This window comes from Ambystoma mexicanum, chromosome 2p, assembly GCF_040938575.1.
Source record: "Ambystoma mexicanum isolate Mex_15411 chromosome 2p, UKY_AmexF1_1, whole genome shotgun sequence".
Lineage (NCBI taxonomy): Eukaryota > Metazoa > Chordata > Amphibia > Caudata > Ambystomatidae > Ambystoma > Ambystoma mexicanum.
The window spans coordinates 1,478,101,851-1,478,116,116 of record NC_090923.1 but is presented as its reverse complement, the minus strand read 5'-3'; the positions used below and the strand labels follow the sequence as shown (position 1 = coordinate 1,478,116,116).

At 49.1% G+C, this 14,266-nt stretch overlaps 1 protein-coding gene across 1 annotated transcript in view; it reads left to right on the top strand.

Annotated features, from left to right (window-relative positions):
• The first annotated feature begins 478 nt into the window (after positions 1-478).
• Positions 479-14,266, top strand: part of LOC138567646 (zinc finger protein 398-like) — a 1,191,033-nt gene continuing 1,177,245 nt past the window's right edge. The window contains exon 1 of the mRNA XM_069646115.1: positions 479-688. Within this exon, the coding sequence (XP_069502216.1) occupies positions 665-688 (24 nt within the window). The 5' untranslated portion in view covers positions 479-664. The remainder of the gene's footprint in view (positions 689-14,266) is intronic.

Below are 14,266 nucleotides of genomic sequence, written 5' to 3'. Positions count from 1 at the left end.
CAAAGTGACTTCAAAAATAAACTATTTCTTTTTGAAGTCATGGGGCTCCCCCAGCCCATGACGACATAGAGGCCTCCAGCCGGGGGTCTTCCATGTCATGGGGTGGGGGAACCCTCGGACTTCAAAAAGAAACTTTCTTTTTTCTAGTCACTGTTCCCTCATAAAGACATTATTTCTGTTACAGAAATAATCTCTGTATGTAGGCAGAGTGATTTCAAAAAGAAATAAAAAATAAAAAGATTTTGGAAAAAAAAAACATTTTTTCTTCTTCAAGTGGGACCCCCTCCCAGGACATGTGTTAGCGGCCCCCCACCGCAGGGGCTGCGGGGCCCCTGTTACGAAGTTCTTCGTGGATCCTAAAGGCCAGGAGCCGCGATTTCCCTCTCAAAGGATCACGTTCGCCGCCCATGTCATCCTGATCTTTACGTGTGCAGACATCGAAGGGGAGCAACGTAACGTGCAAATCACCTGACTCTTTGCTAGGACCGTTCCTCTAGTATGAATTAGCCATGACCCATTGTTTATCGTGAAATGATCAATTCATTCTGTCGGAGGGGGCGTAATCGACCATTTTTTCTGCAATAGGGTTTGCCCAAAACCGTGCACTATAACACTGCACGACATTTATCACAAAAAAACATACAGTTGAGACCATTAGAGCGGAATGTCCCAACGTGTTTCAGAAGAGGTGAGTCGTCGCTGCATCCAGCACAAAAGCATACGTCCTTATGTTCCCTATTCCAATCGAGAGATGGAGATCCAGTGCTGGTTTTAATTTTGCATTTTGGAATGTGTAGTCTTGCGTTTATAATGAGAACATTCGGGATAACCGGCCTCAGAACACTCAAGTAAAACCAGCACAGAAGTTTTATCAGATGAATGGAATGGGGGTGTGTTATGTACACAAAAGATTGCCATTGGTGAATGTGAAATCACTTCTCATCCAACCATGAATTGTGCCAAATAGTACAGGCAAGTTCCTTCTGGACATATCACACTACTTTTTATTGCAACATTCTCAATTTCACTAGGGAGTTGTTTATCCTCGTGTTTTTGAAATTCCGGGAGTTGTAGTCCTGAATGTACAAATGGAAAAGCCCATAGACAAATCCCAGCATTGCAGAAAAATAGGACAGGATGAGCAGTTCCCAAATGACACCGGCCATTAATTCATTAGAACCCGAATCTTGCCTTGGATTGCTGCATTTCTGTTTGTGTTTCACCAGCGCTGCTTGTGGTCTTCTCTTTCCACGCCCTCTGTATCTGATTCCCTATCTACTATTTTAGTTATGGACTCTGCCGCCTCCTGTGGACACTTGGACCCTGCCACGCTGACCTACAGACATTTTACACTGCTGGGCCCCCCTGCAGTGTGAGGTACAGAGGAGGCCCTGGGCATTCCACATTGCTTTGGAGGGAGATTGTCTCACCGAAATTGGGACCTGGGAATTCCACATTGCTTTGGAGGGAGATTGTCTCACCGAAATTGGGAGAACCAAATTCTCCCATTTGATTGCATTGGGGTTACCATTATTTTACGCGGGAGGAACGAAAAAGTCGAAATATTGTCAAATGAAAAATCGGGACCCTCCGGCCTAAATCGGGAGTGTTGGCAAATATGCCTGGGCCTGGTTGCGCAGCGTTAAGGAGACACGTCATTCCAGCTTTGCTTTCACTGCCGAACTGCTAGGTTTCCGACCCTCCAGGTGTTTAATTATGCACCACATCCAGCTGTGCACGGTGACGTAATGCATACATAACATTCCTCAATTTTTCCCAAATGACAAAACTAGTGGTAATTATAAACTAACTGCATACTTTTCTATATTTCAGTCCCAACAGACATAGTCTCTCAGCTTACCTGGTGCCCGCAGGGCCACCCTCAGGTCGTACCCAATGTACTGTATCGCTGGTGTGGCAGTGGCTCTGTAATGTCTTCCTCTTCCTGCTCACCCTCTGGGCTGGGGGCTTATCCTCCTCATCTGACTGGCCCACGACGCCATGGCCTCGCTCTTCTCTGTTCTTGTGATGTTCCCATGAGTTCGGAGGTGCGCCTTCGCTCCCCCCTTGTGGCTGATTCTGATCTTCTTTCATAGGTCTTTTGGGACTTGCTTGAACCATGATCTGTTCCTCGTGATGATCTCCTGTCCCTGCCTAGCTGTTACCAGGGTACCTTCTCTCCGGACCACTCTTAGGGCGTAAGATCATATCAGGTCGTTATCTTGGACCTTGTTACGTTTCTGAGTACCAACACATTATCCCCATCTTGTGGCTTGATTCTTTTGCTCGTTGCTTTGTGCTCATGTGCTCATTTGCTGCCACTCGCTTGGCATGAGTTCCGTGTCCAGTTCTGTCACCAGCTGCTGGGGTGGTGCGGTATTGACGAATGTAGTATTGTCCCGTACAGCAGCTCTGCTGGCGGTATGTCCATTGAGCAGTGAAGGGTTACCCCATAGTTCCGCAGGAATCGATATAGGCCAACTCTCCATGCGCTGTTCTGGGCTCTCGATATGCGTAACATGAGACCAGGGACTGTACTCCATATTCCAATCTCAGGGCCTGGACTGGAACCCCTTTAGGCATATTCATGATTGAACGTAGCAGTTTGGCCTCCAGTTTGTCAAGCCAAGCTACTTCCGTGTCTGGCGAAATCTCCAAAGCATATAGAATAGCCGGACTTATACTAGCTCTAAATATTTTGACAAATCCTTCTGTTGCTTCCACCCCTGTGCTCAGCATAGGTTTTTATGGCCGACCATTGTCGTAAAATGATGATCCTTAACTCAAGGAATATGCTTTCAAACATATGTGTTTATTTTGGTATTATAAATAAGAGGCCCCCCAGATAGTTGCCAACCTTTCTCTTGGCTTTCTCATGATCATCATCAGATCTGATTCCAGAATCATATTGAATCATGAGCACGTCATACACCAGTAACTATACTATAACAACCATATCCTCCATATTTTTGTGTATATATAATCCTCATATTGAGAGGCAGATGGTCTATATTTAGACCATATAGGAAAGACAAAATACAGAACTAACATTGACTATGGCTGTTCCATCCAATTGCCACTGTGGTTCTTGTTTTTGTTTTATGTATAACCATGACATTTTCTTTAGCGTATTGGCTTAAGGCATCAAGTGTTCGCTGAAGGCCAATATGCGTTAAGTCAAATATTATGATGTTATCTGCGTATGACATACTTATAATTTTAACACAATTTATGGTCGGGGCAGGGGACATTTCTTACCGCCTGAAATGCCTGTTCCATATCGGCCGTATATAAATTATACAGGACACATCCCTGTTTAAGCCCCTGATATGTGAAAGTATCTTTTGAGAGGCACCCCTCTTGATTAAGACAAACTGCTATCGATGTGTTCGTATAGAGCAGTTGGATGTAGTAAAGCAAGACGGGATCGATGCCCCAGTCGTTTAATTTTTTTCCAAAGCCTGATTCTGGAAATCAAATCAAAAGCTTTTGAAAAGTCGACATAACAGCAATAAAGCTTATTCTTCCCTTTGGGCCATAAGACGACAAAACAGCAATAAAGCTTATTCTTCCCTTTGGGCATTAGTGCCCTCGGGTACTGTAATGTCGCGATGTTAGATGTTGTTATATTTGTTCCTGAAGCTTGTCTGGAGTCGTCCATGTATTTGGTCAGTTCCTTCCTTTGGAAAGATGGCCCATTGTCGCTCTTGATCTATTTTGGTAAGCCATGTGTGGCGATCATCCTTTCCGGAGCTGGGATTACGGTGACTGCTGCTGTTGATATTATTTCCACCTCTGGGTATCGTGAGTAGTCGTCTATAGCCACCAATAGCAAAGTTCCTTCCTGTACCGTGCAGAAGTCAATGCTGATTGTTTCCCACCCTGATGTGCCTCTTTTTGCAGATCTAATCGGGTCCGGTCTCGTAGGTGCCTCATTCACTTGGCATGGGTGGCAGGAGGCGATTGTGCCGTCTACTTTTTCGTCAATTTTGGGCAGACACACCCTTTGCCGTATCCTGGCTTTTTTTCTGGCTATCCCCTGGTGACCTTCGTGTGCAAGCGTGACAATGCAATCTTGTAGGCTAGTGGGTATTAGAATGCGTGTGCCTCTTAGGATCAGCCCCTCACTTGTCATTGATAGTTCCTGACGCACTGGGAATATCCCTGTGAGGAAGTCCATGGCTGTAGCCGTGCGATTGTGGACGTTCCGGAGAAAAGGCTTCAACTCTCCTGCCAGCACTGCGTTCTTTACAATGTCACAGCAGGGGTCGTCTTGAGTTGCTTTTAGGATGTCATCAACGCTGACAGCCTTGGGTTTCATCATGCTGACCATTTGGCAGATGTTGTCGTCGGTCTCTCTTGATTCCTTTACCTCACATGGTGTTGCTGCTCTTGGGTGTCTAGACAGGAAGTCCGTTGGGCTCTCTGCCCCCACTTGGTACACCAATTCAAAGTCCTATTGTTGGAGGTGCAGTAGCCATTTTCCGATTCTGGCAGGCGGGTGTGGGGAAGACCCTGTGAATGTGGGCAGTAGAGGCTTGTGATCAGTGTACTCCTTGAACTTTCGCCCATACAGGTACAGGTGGAAATGTCTGCAACCCCATAGGACTGCAATGGCCTCCTTCTCAATGTGTGAGCAGCGCTGTTGCGTTGGTGTCAGAGCTTGTGATGCATACGCAATTGGCCTGATTTCTCCTGTGTGCGACGGCTGGACCAGGATGGCTCCCAGTCCGACAGTGCTGGGGTCAACATATAGTTTTGTTTGTAGCGTGGCGTCATAGTACGCCATGGTAGTGTTCGCTGACAGTGCGGTCTTGATTTATTCGAAGGCGTCTTGATAGCGGGTGTTTCCAGTTCCACTTGGTGTTAGCCTTGGTCTGCTCCATCAATGGTTCTGAAATGGTTGCCAGATTCGGGATAAACCTGCCGCAGTACGTTGCCATGCCTAGGAAACTGCGTACTTCGGTCGGTGTGGTGGGAGGAGACGCCCCATTGATGTTCTCCACCTTGAGAGGGTCCCCAGACATGCCATTGCTGTTGAATACGTATCCAAAAAAAGTAATTTCTTCCTTCATGAACTCATACATTCCTCTGTGGATGGTAAGTCCAGCCATTTCTAGTCTGTCATGTACCATTCCCAGTCTGTGTAGGTGTTCCTCTTTGTTGCTGGCGTGTATGAGGATGTCATCGCTGACTTTAGCACTCCGAGTATTCCTTGGATGACTTCTTGGATTGCTTGATGGAATACTTCTGCTGCAGGGGATATTCCGAAACACAGTCTTTTGTACCGTTTCTGGCTTAGGTGTGTCAAAAACGTTGTGATATGTCTTGAGTCGCAGTGTAGCTTCAGCTGGTCTTATTAGCATTGAGATCTATTTTCGAGAATAACCGGGACCCTGTGAGGTCTGTCACAATTTCATCCAACCTAGATGTAATGTGCTGTTCTCTTTTGATGCCTGAATTAGGGAGGCGCATGTCAATGCATATTCGCACTTTCCCAGGTTGTTTTGGTTTCTTAGTGACGACCAAGGGGGACACTCATGGTGTATTGCCCGATAGTGGTTCTATGATGTCTGCCTAGATCTCGCATGTGGAACGGTGGCCTTCTGTCTCTCACCACTCTGGGTTGGACCGTGTCAATGTGTAACTTGATGAGTTTACCTTTCAGACACTGTGGAGTCGGAGACGTCGCAGGTGAATTTGATTAGTCCCAATCCGTCTGCTAACTCCTAGCTGAGTAGACACTCGATGCCTGCATTCACGATGTACACTTTAGATCTGATTAATTTTTCTCCTCTGCTCAGCGTCGTTTGGAATCGTCCCACAACAGGTAACAGTGTCTTGCACCCATATACGAACAATAGAGTGTCTGTGCGTTTCAGTTCCAGCTGCGGTTGCATCCGCTTAAATATCTCGACTGGCATTACGTCTACAGAAGCACCGGTATCGATCGTCATTACTGTTTCCTGACCTTGTATTGTATTTGGCACTTTGGTCTCCTCTTTTTCTTGGATGTATTGCTGCTGTTTTCTAAAGCTGAAACAAGGTGAATTTTGCCTTTTCTTCTTTGTGCGTCCTGTCTCCACTGCTGCTGCTACCCCGTCGTGTTTATCCCCGGAATCATCCGTGGTGGAGTTGTCATCTGTCACCACTAGCCATGTGTCAGTTGTTTTTTTCTTCCTGGATATGATTTTGCTGGTTCATGTTGAGCTGTTTGAGCATGTTACGGTGGTCTCGACTACCGACATTGGCGTGCGTAGTAATCGCGGCATCCGCATGCGCTGCACGTGGTACTCTGGGCAGGTCAGTTTCTCTTTCCATTTTGCGCACCTCCACACCACCCACATTCGGTAGGTTCAGGTATCCTTGATTGCCATTGAGGGGTTGTGTGGGAATCATTGATCTCGTCTCTGGCAGCTGGGCGATTGTTGATCTGTAGTTGGTGGGTCAAGATGCAGATTCTGCAATGTGGTGCCCATCTGTGCTGCTCTGGCGTGTGACAACTCTCTCAGGCGTCTATATTCCAGTATTCTAGGTAGGGAAATCCCCTTCTCACTCAGTACTATTCGACGCAATTTTTCAGAGCTCATGCCAATTATGATTTGGCATCTGATTTCCTTTTCTATGTCCTCGAATTCACAGGATAATGCCAGTCGCCTGAGCCTAGTGTGGTAGGCATTGAGGGTTTCCTCCTCTGTCTGGACAGTGGAGCAAAAGGGGAATGTTTCATAGTTGGTGTTTAGTTGTGGCATAAAATGCTCTGTGAGTGCGTCTTCAGCAGACTGGTATACGTCCGTGCCAACCCTCACCCACAGGGAGTTGAAAATGTACAACGCATCATCTCTAACATGCAGTAGTAGATGAGACCTCATCTTCAGCTGTGTCGTTATGTCCTTACATTCCATTGCCATTTCACATTTCTGTACCCAGATCATCCATTTCGGTCCTACTGATGAGGGGTCTGTATATGGATTGAACTGCCCGAACGCTGCTGTGGAGCCACCACAATTGCGTGGTGTGGGGGTAGGTGGGGTCTGTGCCGCTGCCATGCTCGATGGGGTGCCTGATCTGGGTGTTGAAAAGCCTGTACCCATGTTTCTTTTCTATTATTCCTCTCGTAAGGTATTCCTCTGCGCTAGATGGGGCCCCTCCCTCTTGCCTGGTAGGTAGCTGTGGTAGTGCTGTATGCCAGGGGTGAGTTCCAGTCTTGGGTGATGTTTTCCAGCTTGATTGTAGTGGATTTCAGGGTTTAAACCAGCTTGATGTGTTAGCTTGCGTGTGTTCCTGCCATTAGAACGTTACTCGATGAATAGTAATTTCCAAAAATTAGCATATTTTCTCAAGCAGAGAAAAATCGTGCTTTTGTGTGGTTCCATGTCGTGCCTCGTCGCAAGTGTTGTATTCCATGGCAGGGGCCCGCAGTGTGAGGTACAGAGCTGCTCCATTGCTGGAGGCCCTGGGCCTGGTCGCACAGCGGTAAGGAGACACGTCACTCCAGCTTTGCTTTCACTCCCGAACTGCCAGGTGTCCTGCCCTCCGTGTCTTTAATTGTACGTCCCGCCCCGCTGTGCCCCGTATGTACCGCGTACATAACATTCATCTCCTCCTACTGCCTGCAATTTCCACCCTTCAGCCCCAGCGTTATTGCTTCTCTTTCCTGTTTTGTCGCTTGTTTTTATGACCAATTTTCTCATTTGGCCTTTGCATACACTTATTTTTTGTGCTCTACTATTGTCTTCTGCTTAGCCTTACCACCACATTGCAGCATGAGCCAGCTTCTAACTTTCACTCTCCCTTGCATACCCTCTTGATCTGCTTATTCCCTAATTGTTACTCCCTGCTTTGTACCCCTTACTGTTGTTGCCCATGCACCTGAAGCTGGGGCAGTCTATTCTTCTTACTTACCTACTTCTATTTTCTTATTGCTACTTACTTTTACTCTGAAGCCCTGCCGTGTATCCCGTCAGACTTTGTTGTTTCTGTCTCTGCTCCTAATGTGCCTTGCCCTCCTCCCCACTGCTCCTCCCTCTTTTCCCCTCTTCACCTCACTTGCACAACCCGAATATCCTCAAAGCCTAGTAAGGAAGTCTGTCCTTCTTCATCCCCCTTCACTCTTGCACTTCCCTTCCTCCCTTTTTTCATGTTAGCACTTGCACGTTTGGAATCGTCTCACGGCCTAGTAGTAACGCGTTTCGATTTTGTTGTTTTTTACCCACTACTCCCTTTTCTGCACTTCCCTCCGCCACCCTCTCCCCTGTTCTATTGCTTTAGCACATGCACGTGCCGAATATTTCAAGACCTTTTAAGAATGTTTTGCTATTGTATTACCCTCTCCTCATCCCTATCCCCCCTCCCTGCCTTGCTGTTTAGTGCGCATTACAAATGACCAATAACTAAGTAGTTATCAGGCATATGATCTGCATCTTTGTTTGATGCAGCATGGCTATGTGTGCAATCTGCAGGTTTTAGATGCAAATCTCTACCAGGCTGGCTTAACCTTTCAGCTACCACTTCTGATAATACGATTTCAGCACTGCAGATACTATAAGCTGTAACAGTAAATAACTGTATAAAGTTAAACCATAGCCACCCGTAAATCTTTCTGAATTCTCAGTCTCTATATATGCCAACATTGTCCATTCCATTCAGGGAACGCAAGCCCAGTTCCGGTTTCGACTTTGCATTCATGGACTTGAAGTCCTGGATTCCCCCGTTATAATCACAGGACTACAAGTCCCAGAAAGCAAAGTTAAAACCAGGACTGGACTAGTGCCTCACAAATGAAATGGATAATATTGTCATGCATGAGTCTCCCACTCCAGGTAATGTGATAATTTAGCCATCCTGTGATTTTTTTCTGTTCTTCTTGCAGCAATGTGCTCTTTCTTGCTTGAGTTCGCCAGCAGTTATCTCTTTGTAAACTCCATTCTCTTCCCCATTTACTTAGTAATTTCAGTTCAGCTCGAGAAACAATCATTTTCTGTGTTTGTCTGAGAATCAGGGGCGCTTGTTGCGAATGCAAACAAATATTTAAATGTCAAGAACATCATGGTATCCTGCCAATAATGACGCATAATTGTACTAACAGATAATGGCCCTCATTAGGACCCAGGCGTTAAGGGGTTTACGGCGCCGTAAACGGCGCCGACCCTTAACGCCTGATTCCAAGGTCCCTTTGCGGCTGGTGATTTTAACGCCTGCTTTTTGCAGGCGTTAAAACCCATGCCGCAAAGGGACCTTGGTGCTAATTACAGCACCGTAATTTACGGTGGCGTAATTAGCGCCTTTCCCCATTCCCATTATGCCCTATGGGGCAAAAATGGGAATGGGGAAGGGTAAAATGGGAAATGGGGATTTACCGCCCCACTCACCTTGGGATGGGGCGGTAAATCTGCCATCCACCATGGTGTAAACATAGTTTACACCATGGTGGTAAGGGTACGACCCAGGCGGTAACTTACCGCCTGGGTGTAATGAGGCCCAATGTCTTAATAACTTACAAGTAATGTTTGTTACCTTTAGCCCTACGCTGCTCATCTAAGTACTTATCTGAAGACATCCTGTCTTCCTGCAAGCTTCTCCAAGCCCCTCGTAATTCCTTTTTTGATTTCTACTTGGCTACAATCCCTTATGGGTATATTAATGGACCCAAAGAGCCACCAGTCCTGTTGCTCAACGCTACGTAGGAGTGACCCTGTACAGCAAGTTCACCTGGAGGAGCCACATTGAAAATACTCAACAGAAAGCTTCTTGCAAGCTTGCAGCGTTGTACACACTCTTGAAGGCAAGGGCCATGCCTATTCGGAGTAAAGTTAACTTCTGCAAGGCGATTACCAGACCCACTTTGACATACATCTACCCCCGCCCCTCTGGCATGGAGCACCTGCACAGAAATACTGTGGATGACTATTTAAAAGATGTAAAAGCCTGCAGGATAGCGATGGGAGCCCAAATTTTTACAAGCACAGACCTGCACAGGGAGCTAGGCATTAAGATGTTGGATGACCATCTATTTTATTTTTTTATTTATATACAGGAGGAACAATGCTCTTTTTTTTTTTTTTTTAAATGTGTTTATTTATAGCAAGGCAGTATAGGTTACAAACAGTATCGGGTGGCAGTATAACATTGCAAAGAAAAGATTCTGGCTTTGTGTCCCTTTCCCCCATCATTCCGGTTTTCCCGGGCCAGAGATTCAGTCTATCACCCCCGCCTGGTGTGTACTCTCCAGGTCCCCCAGGGCCCAACGGGCGTTGATTGGCTTGAACGTCATTGCAGGAAATCGCTGATCATAGTCCAGCACTGGAGCCCATACATTCTGGAAGCGGTGCAGAGTCCCCGCTCTCGCAGCGGTGACCTTTTCCGCTATTAAAATGTCCCACAATTTTCCCCACCAGTGGGCCAGGCAAGGGCCGTCTTGCGACTTCCAGAAACGGGCCAGAACTGTCTTGCCCGCCAAGAGGCATTGTGTGAGGAGCTTAGCCCTGTTGCCGGAGCGGGGGTAGATTCCGGGGACCGGGATCCCCAGTAGGACTGTCTCAGGGTCCAGTGGGAGGGCGGAGCCGGTGACTTGCTCGATGACTGAGAGACACCTGGTCCAGAATTGCTGGATCTTGGGGCATGTCCACCACATGTGGAAGTAAGAGCCTGGTTGACTGCAGCCTCTCCAGCAGGCAGGGTCCATTTGCGGATTCATGTGGTGGAGTCTGAGAGGGGGGTAATACCAGCGCAAGGTAAGTTTATATGCACATTCTTTGTTGGTGACGCAGGTGGAGGAGGAGTGGGTGCGGGACCATATGTCTACCCAGGTTTGGTCATCGAACGGATGGCCTAGGTCCGCCTCCCACCGAGCCATAGATCGAGTTTTTGCCGCCAGAAAGTCCCCCGAGAAGCATCTATATATGGCTGAAGTTCTTCCTCTAGCCGGCAGATCCGCGAGGGTTAGCTCCAGTGGAGTCGGGGGGCGGGTTGCCGCCTGGAGGGTCTGGGGGTGTGAACTCCAGTGGCGGAGCTGGCAGTATGTGAACCTGTCCCTCTCTTGAAGCCGAAAAGTTTCCTTGCACTGTTCGAAGGTCCGGGGTCCGCCTTCGGAGTACATCTGCCCCAGGGTTTCAAGGCCCCCGTCTATCCAATTCTGGAAGTTGCGGGGGAGAGATCCCGGGGAGAAGTCGGGATTGTGAAAGATCGGTGAGAGGGGGCCTCGGCCCCTCGGGATTCCCTTCTGCTTTAGAGCCCAATCCCAGGAGCTTAGGGTCTGCTTTGTTGTCAGTAGGATGTCCTTCCAGCGCGCCCTGAGAGGGGGTTGGATGTGAGGGAGGAACCGGAGGGGGAGCGGGAGCTGGGCTTGCTCCAGTTCCACCCATCTGGGGCGGGCTGTGCTCGACTGCCAGGCGTGTAGGTGTGACAGTTGCGCCGCTGCCCTATAGGCCTGCAGGTCCGGGACCCCCAGGCCTCCCAGCCTGGCGTTACCAATCAGGGTCTTGTGGGGGATCCTGGCCTTTTTGCCTTTCCATATGAATTTCGATATCTTCCTCTGTAGGTCGTGAAGGATCCGGGTCGGGAAGGGCACCGATAGGGATGAGCAGGCATAGAGAAACCTAGGGAGCAAGTTCATTTTGACAGCTGTGATCCGGCCCATTAGTGAGATCTCCTGCGTGGTCCAACGCTTCAGGTCTCCCTCCAGCTCCTTGATCAGTTTGGGAAAGTTCGCTTGATAGGTCTCCTTTGGGTTTGCTGGGATGAAAACTCCTAGATAGGGGATCGAGTGGTCCCGCCATTCAATCGGGCACAGACCCGTTAACGCCTCCTTTTCCTCTGGGCGGAGGCCGATTCCTAGGGCCACTGATTTGGCGAAGTTGACAGTAAAGCCGGTGACCTCCCCCAATTCCTTTATTTCGGCCAGGGCGTGTTTCGCTGAGGTACTGGCTTCCGTGAGTGTCAATAGTACATCGTCCGCGTAAAGAGCGATTTTGTGGTGGGACGGGCCCACCTGAAGTCCCTTAATGGATTCATTCCGCCTGATCTTCTGGGCGAAGGGCTCCATTGTGAGGGCGAAGAGTAGGGGTGACAGCGGGCAGCCCTGCCTTGTCCCACAAGACAGAGGTATCGGGGCTGAGTGGGCGCCATTGATCCTGAGGATAGTTTTAGGCTGCTTGTAGTTCGCCAGGATCATGGCTCGGGCTGTGGGGCCGAACCCAAATGCTTCCAGGGTGCATTCCAAGTAGGACCAATCGACTCTGTCAAAAGCTTTGGTTGCGTCCAGGGCCATTAAGGCAAGGCCCTGGGAGTCGCGGTGGGCGATGTTCACTAGGTTCAGGGTCCGCCGAATGTTGTCCCCTGCTGCTCGGTGAAGGATGAAGCCTGTTTGGTCAGGGTGGATTATTTCCGGGAGGATAAGTGCCAGGCGGTTAGCCAAAATCTTCGAGTACAAGTTGGCGTCGATGTTCAATAAGGCGATGGGTCTGTATGACGCCGGATCTCTCGGGTCTTTCCCCGGCTTAGGAAGGAGGACCGTCACCGACTCTTGCATTGTGGGGGTTACAGATCCCGAGGCCTGGAAGGAGTTGAAAAGGGCCACCATGTGGGGGATAAGCTGGAGCTTAAATATCTTATAGAACCTCTGGGAGAATCCGTCTGGGCCCGGGGCCCGCGATTTGAGGGCCTTGATGGCTCCGTCAACTTCTTCATCTGTTATTGGGGCTTCCAACTGCTCTCGTGTGGAGTCCGGGAGACGCGTTAGGGCTGCGTTCCGCAGGTATGCCTCCTGCTTCGACCGATCTCGGGGGGGTGCTGTCATGACCTGGGTTAAGTGGTCCGAGGCTAGTTGTAGTTTCGTCTGTTCGGAGTGATGTATCACCCCCTGTGGGTCCCGGAGCCCTATGATCGTGTTGGTCCGTCTTGTTTTAGCCAGCTTGGCCACCAGCAATTTGTTGGCCTTGTTACTTTTAGCATAGTAGAATTGTTTGGTCTTCGCCAAAAGTTGCGCAGTGTGTTCTGCATAGTGGGCCTCCAGTTTCTTCCTGGCCGAGCGAAGCGCTCTCTGTATCTTAGGAGACCAGCCCCTCTTTTTCTGGGCTTCCTCAGCTGCTCGCAAGTCCTCTTCCAGGGATAGCCGGACTTGTTTCCGGTTTCGATGGTAAGCTACGCCTTGAGCTATCAAGGATCCCCTAACTACAGCCTTCATTGTATCCCAGTTATTGGCTAGGGAGGTGTCTGCGGCTGGGTTCTCCTCAAAGAAGTTCTTGATGGTGGTGGTTATATTGTCTCTGATTGACATATCATTGAGGATTGGGTCATAGAGCGCCCATCTGCGTGCCGCCTTGGCGTGGGTGTTCTGAATGCTTAGTTCCATTATTATCGGAGCATGGTCCGACAAAATTCGCTGGCCTATCGACACCTCATTAGCGAGGGCGAGAGTTTGGGGAGAAGATAGAAGGAGGTCGATTCTGGAATAAGTTCTGTGAACGCCCGAGAAGAAAGAGTAGTCTTTCTCGGTGGGGTGAAGCACCCGCCATGTGTCCACCACCTCCAGGGTTCTGAAGAGCCGCAGCAGACTGAGGGCCTGACCGAACTCGCCAAGGGCAGGGGGGTTGGATTTGTCCTTAGTGGGGTCTGGAACCCCATTGAAGTCCCCTCCGATTATTGTCTGACCTTCCGCAAAACTTAAGAGGGAGGAGCCCAGGGAATCATAGAAAGTTGCCTGTCCCGAGTTGGGTGCATATGCCGATACCAAGGTATAGAGGTCCCCCAGCAGGAGGCACTTGATGGCCACGAAGCGGCCCTCCGGGCACATCATGGAGTCCAAAATCTGGGGGCGCAGGTCCTTCCGAAACAAAATTGCTGTGCCCCCCCTTTTGGAGTTCCCTGAGGCGAAGAACTGGCGTGGATACATGCTAGAACGGAGCCGGCCAAAGTCTGCCGGGAGGAGATGAGTCTCTTGAAGGAACACCACACCGGCCTCCTCATCTTGTAGCTTCTGGAGAATCGATTTGCGCTTGGGGGGAGAGTTGAGTCCGTTAACATTCCAGGAAAGGCATCTCAGCGTCTGGTGTTCCGGGATCGGGGAGCTAGAGATCCCTTGCTTGGGGTATGGAGGGGGGACTCCAGGTTGTCCATTAGCTGCCATCGTGAAGAGGGTGTAGAAGTGGTCTGTACCGCACTTGCAATTTTAACAGGGGCCCCCAACGGGAGGCCAACTTTTTAACTAGAGGGGTGGGAAACATTGTGGGTGTAACCCCACCCCAGGCCAACAGGGCCAATTGTGACT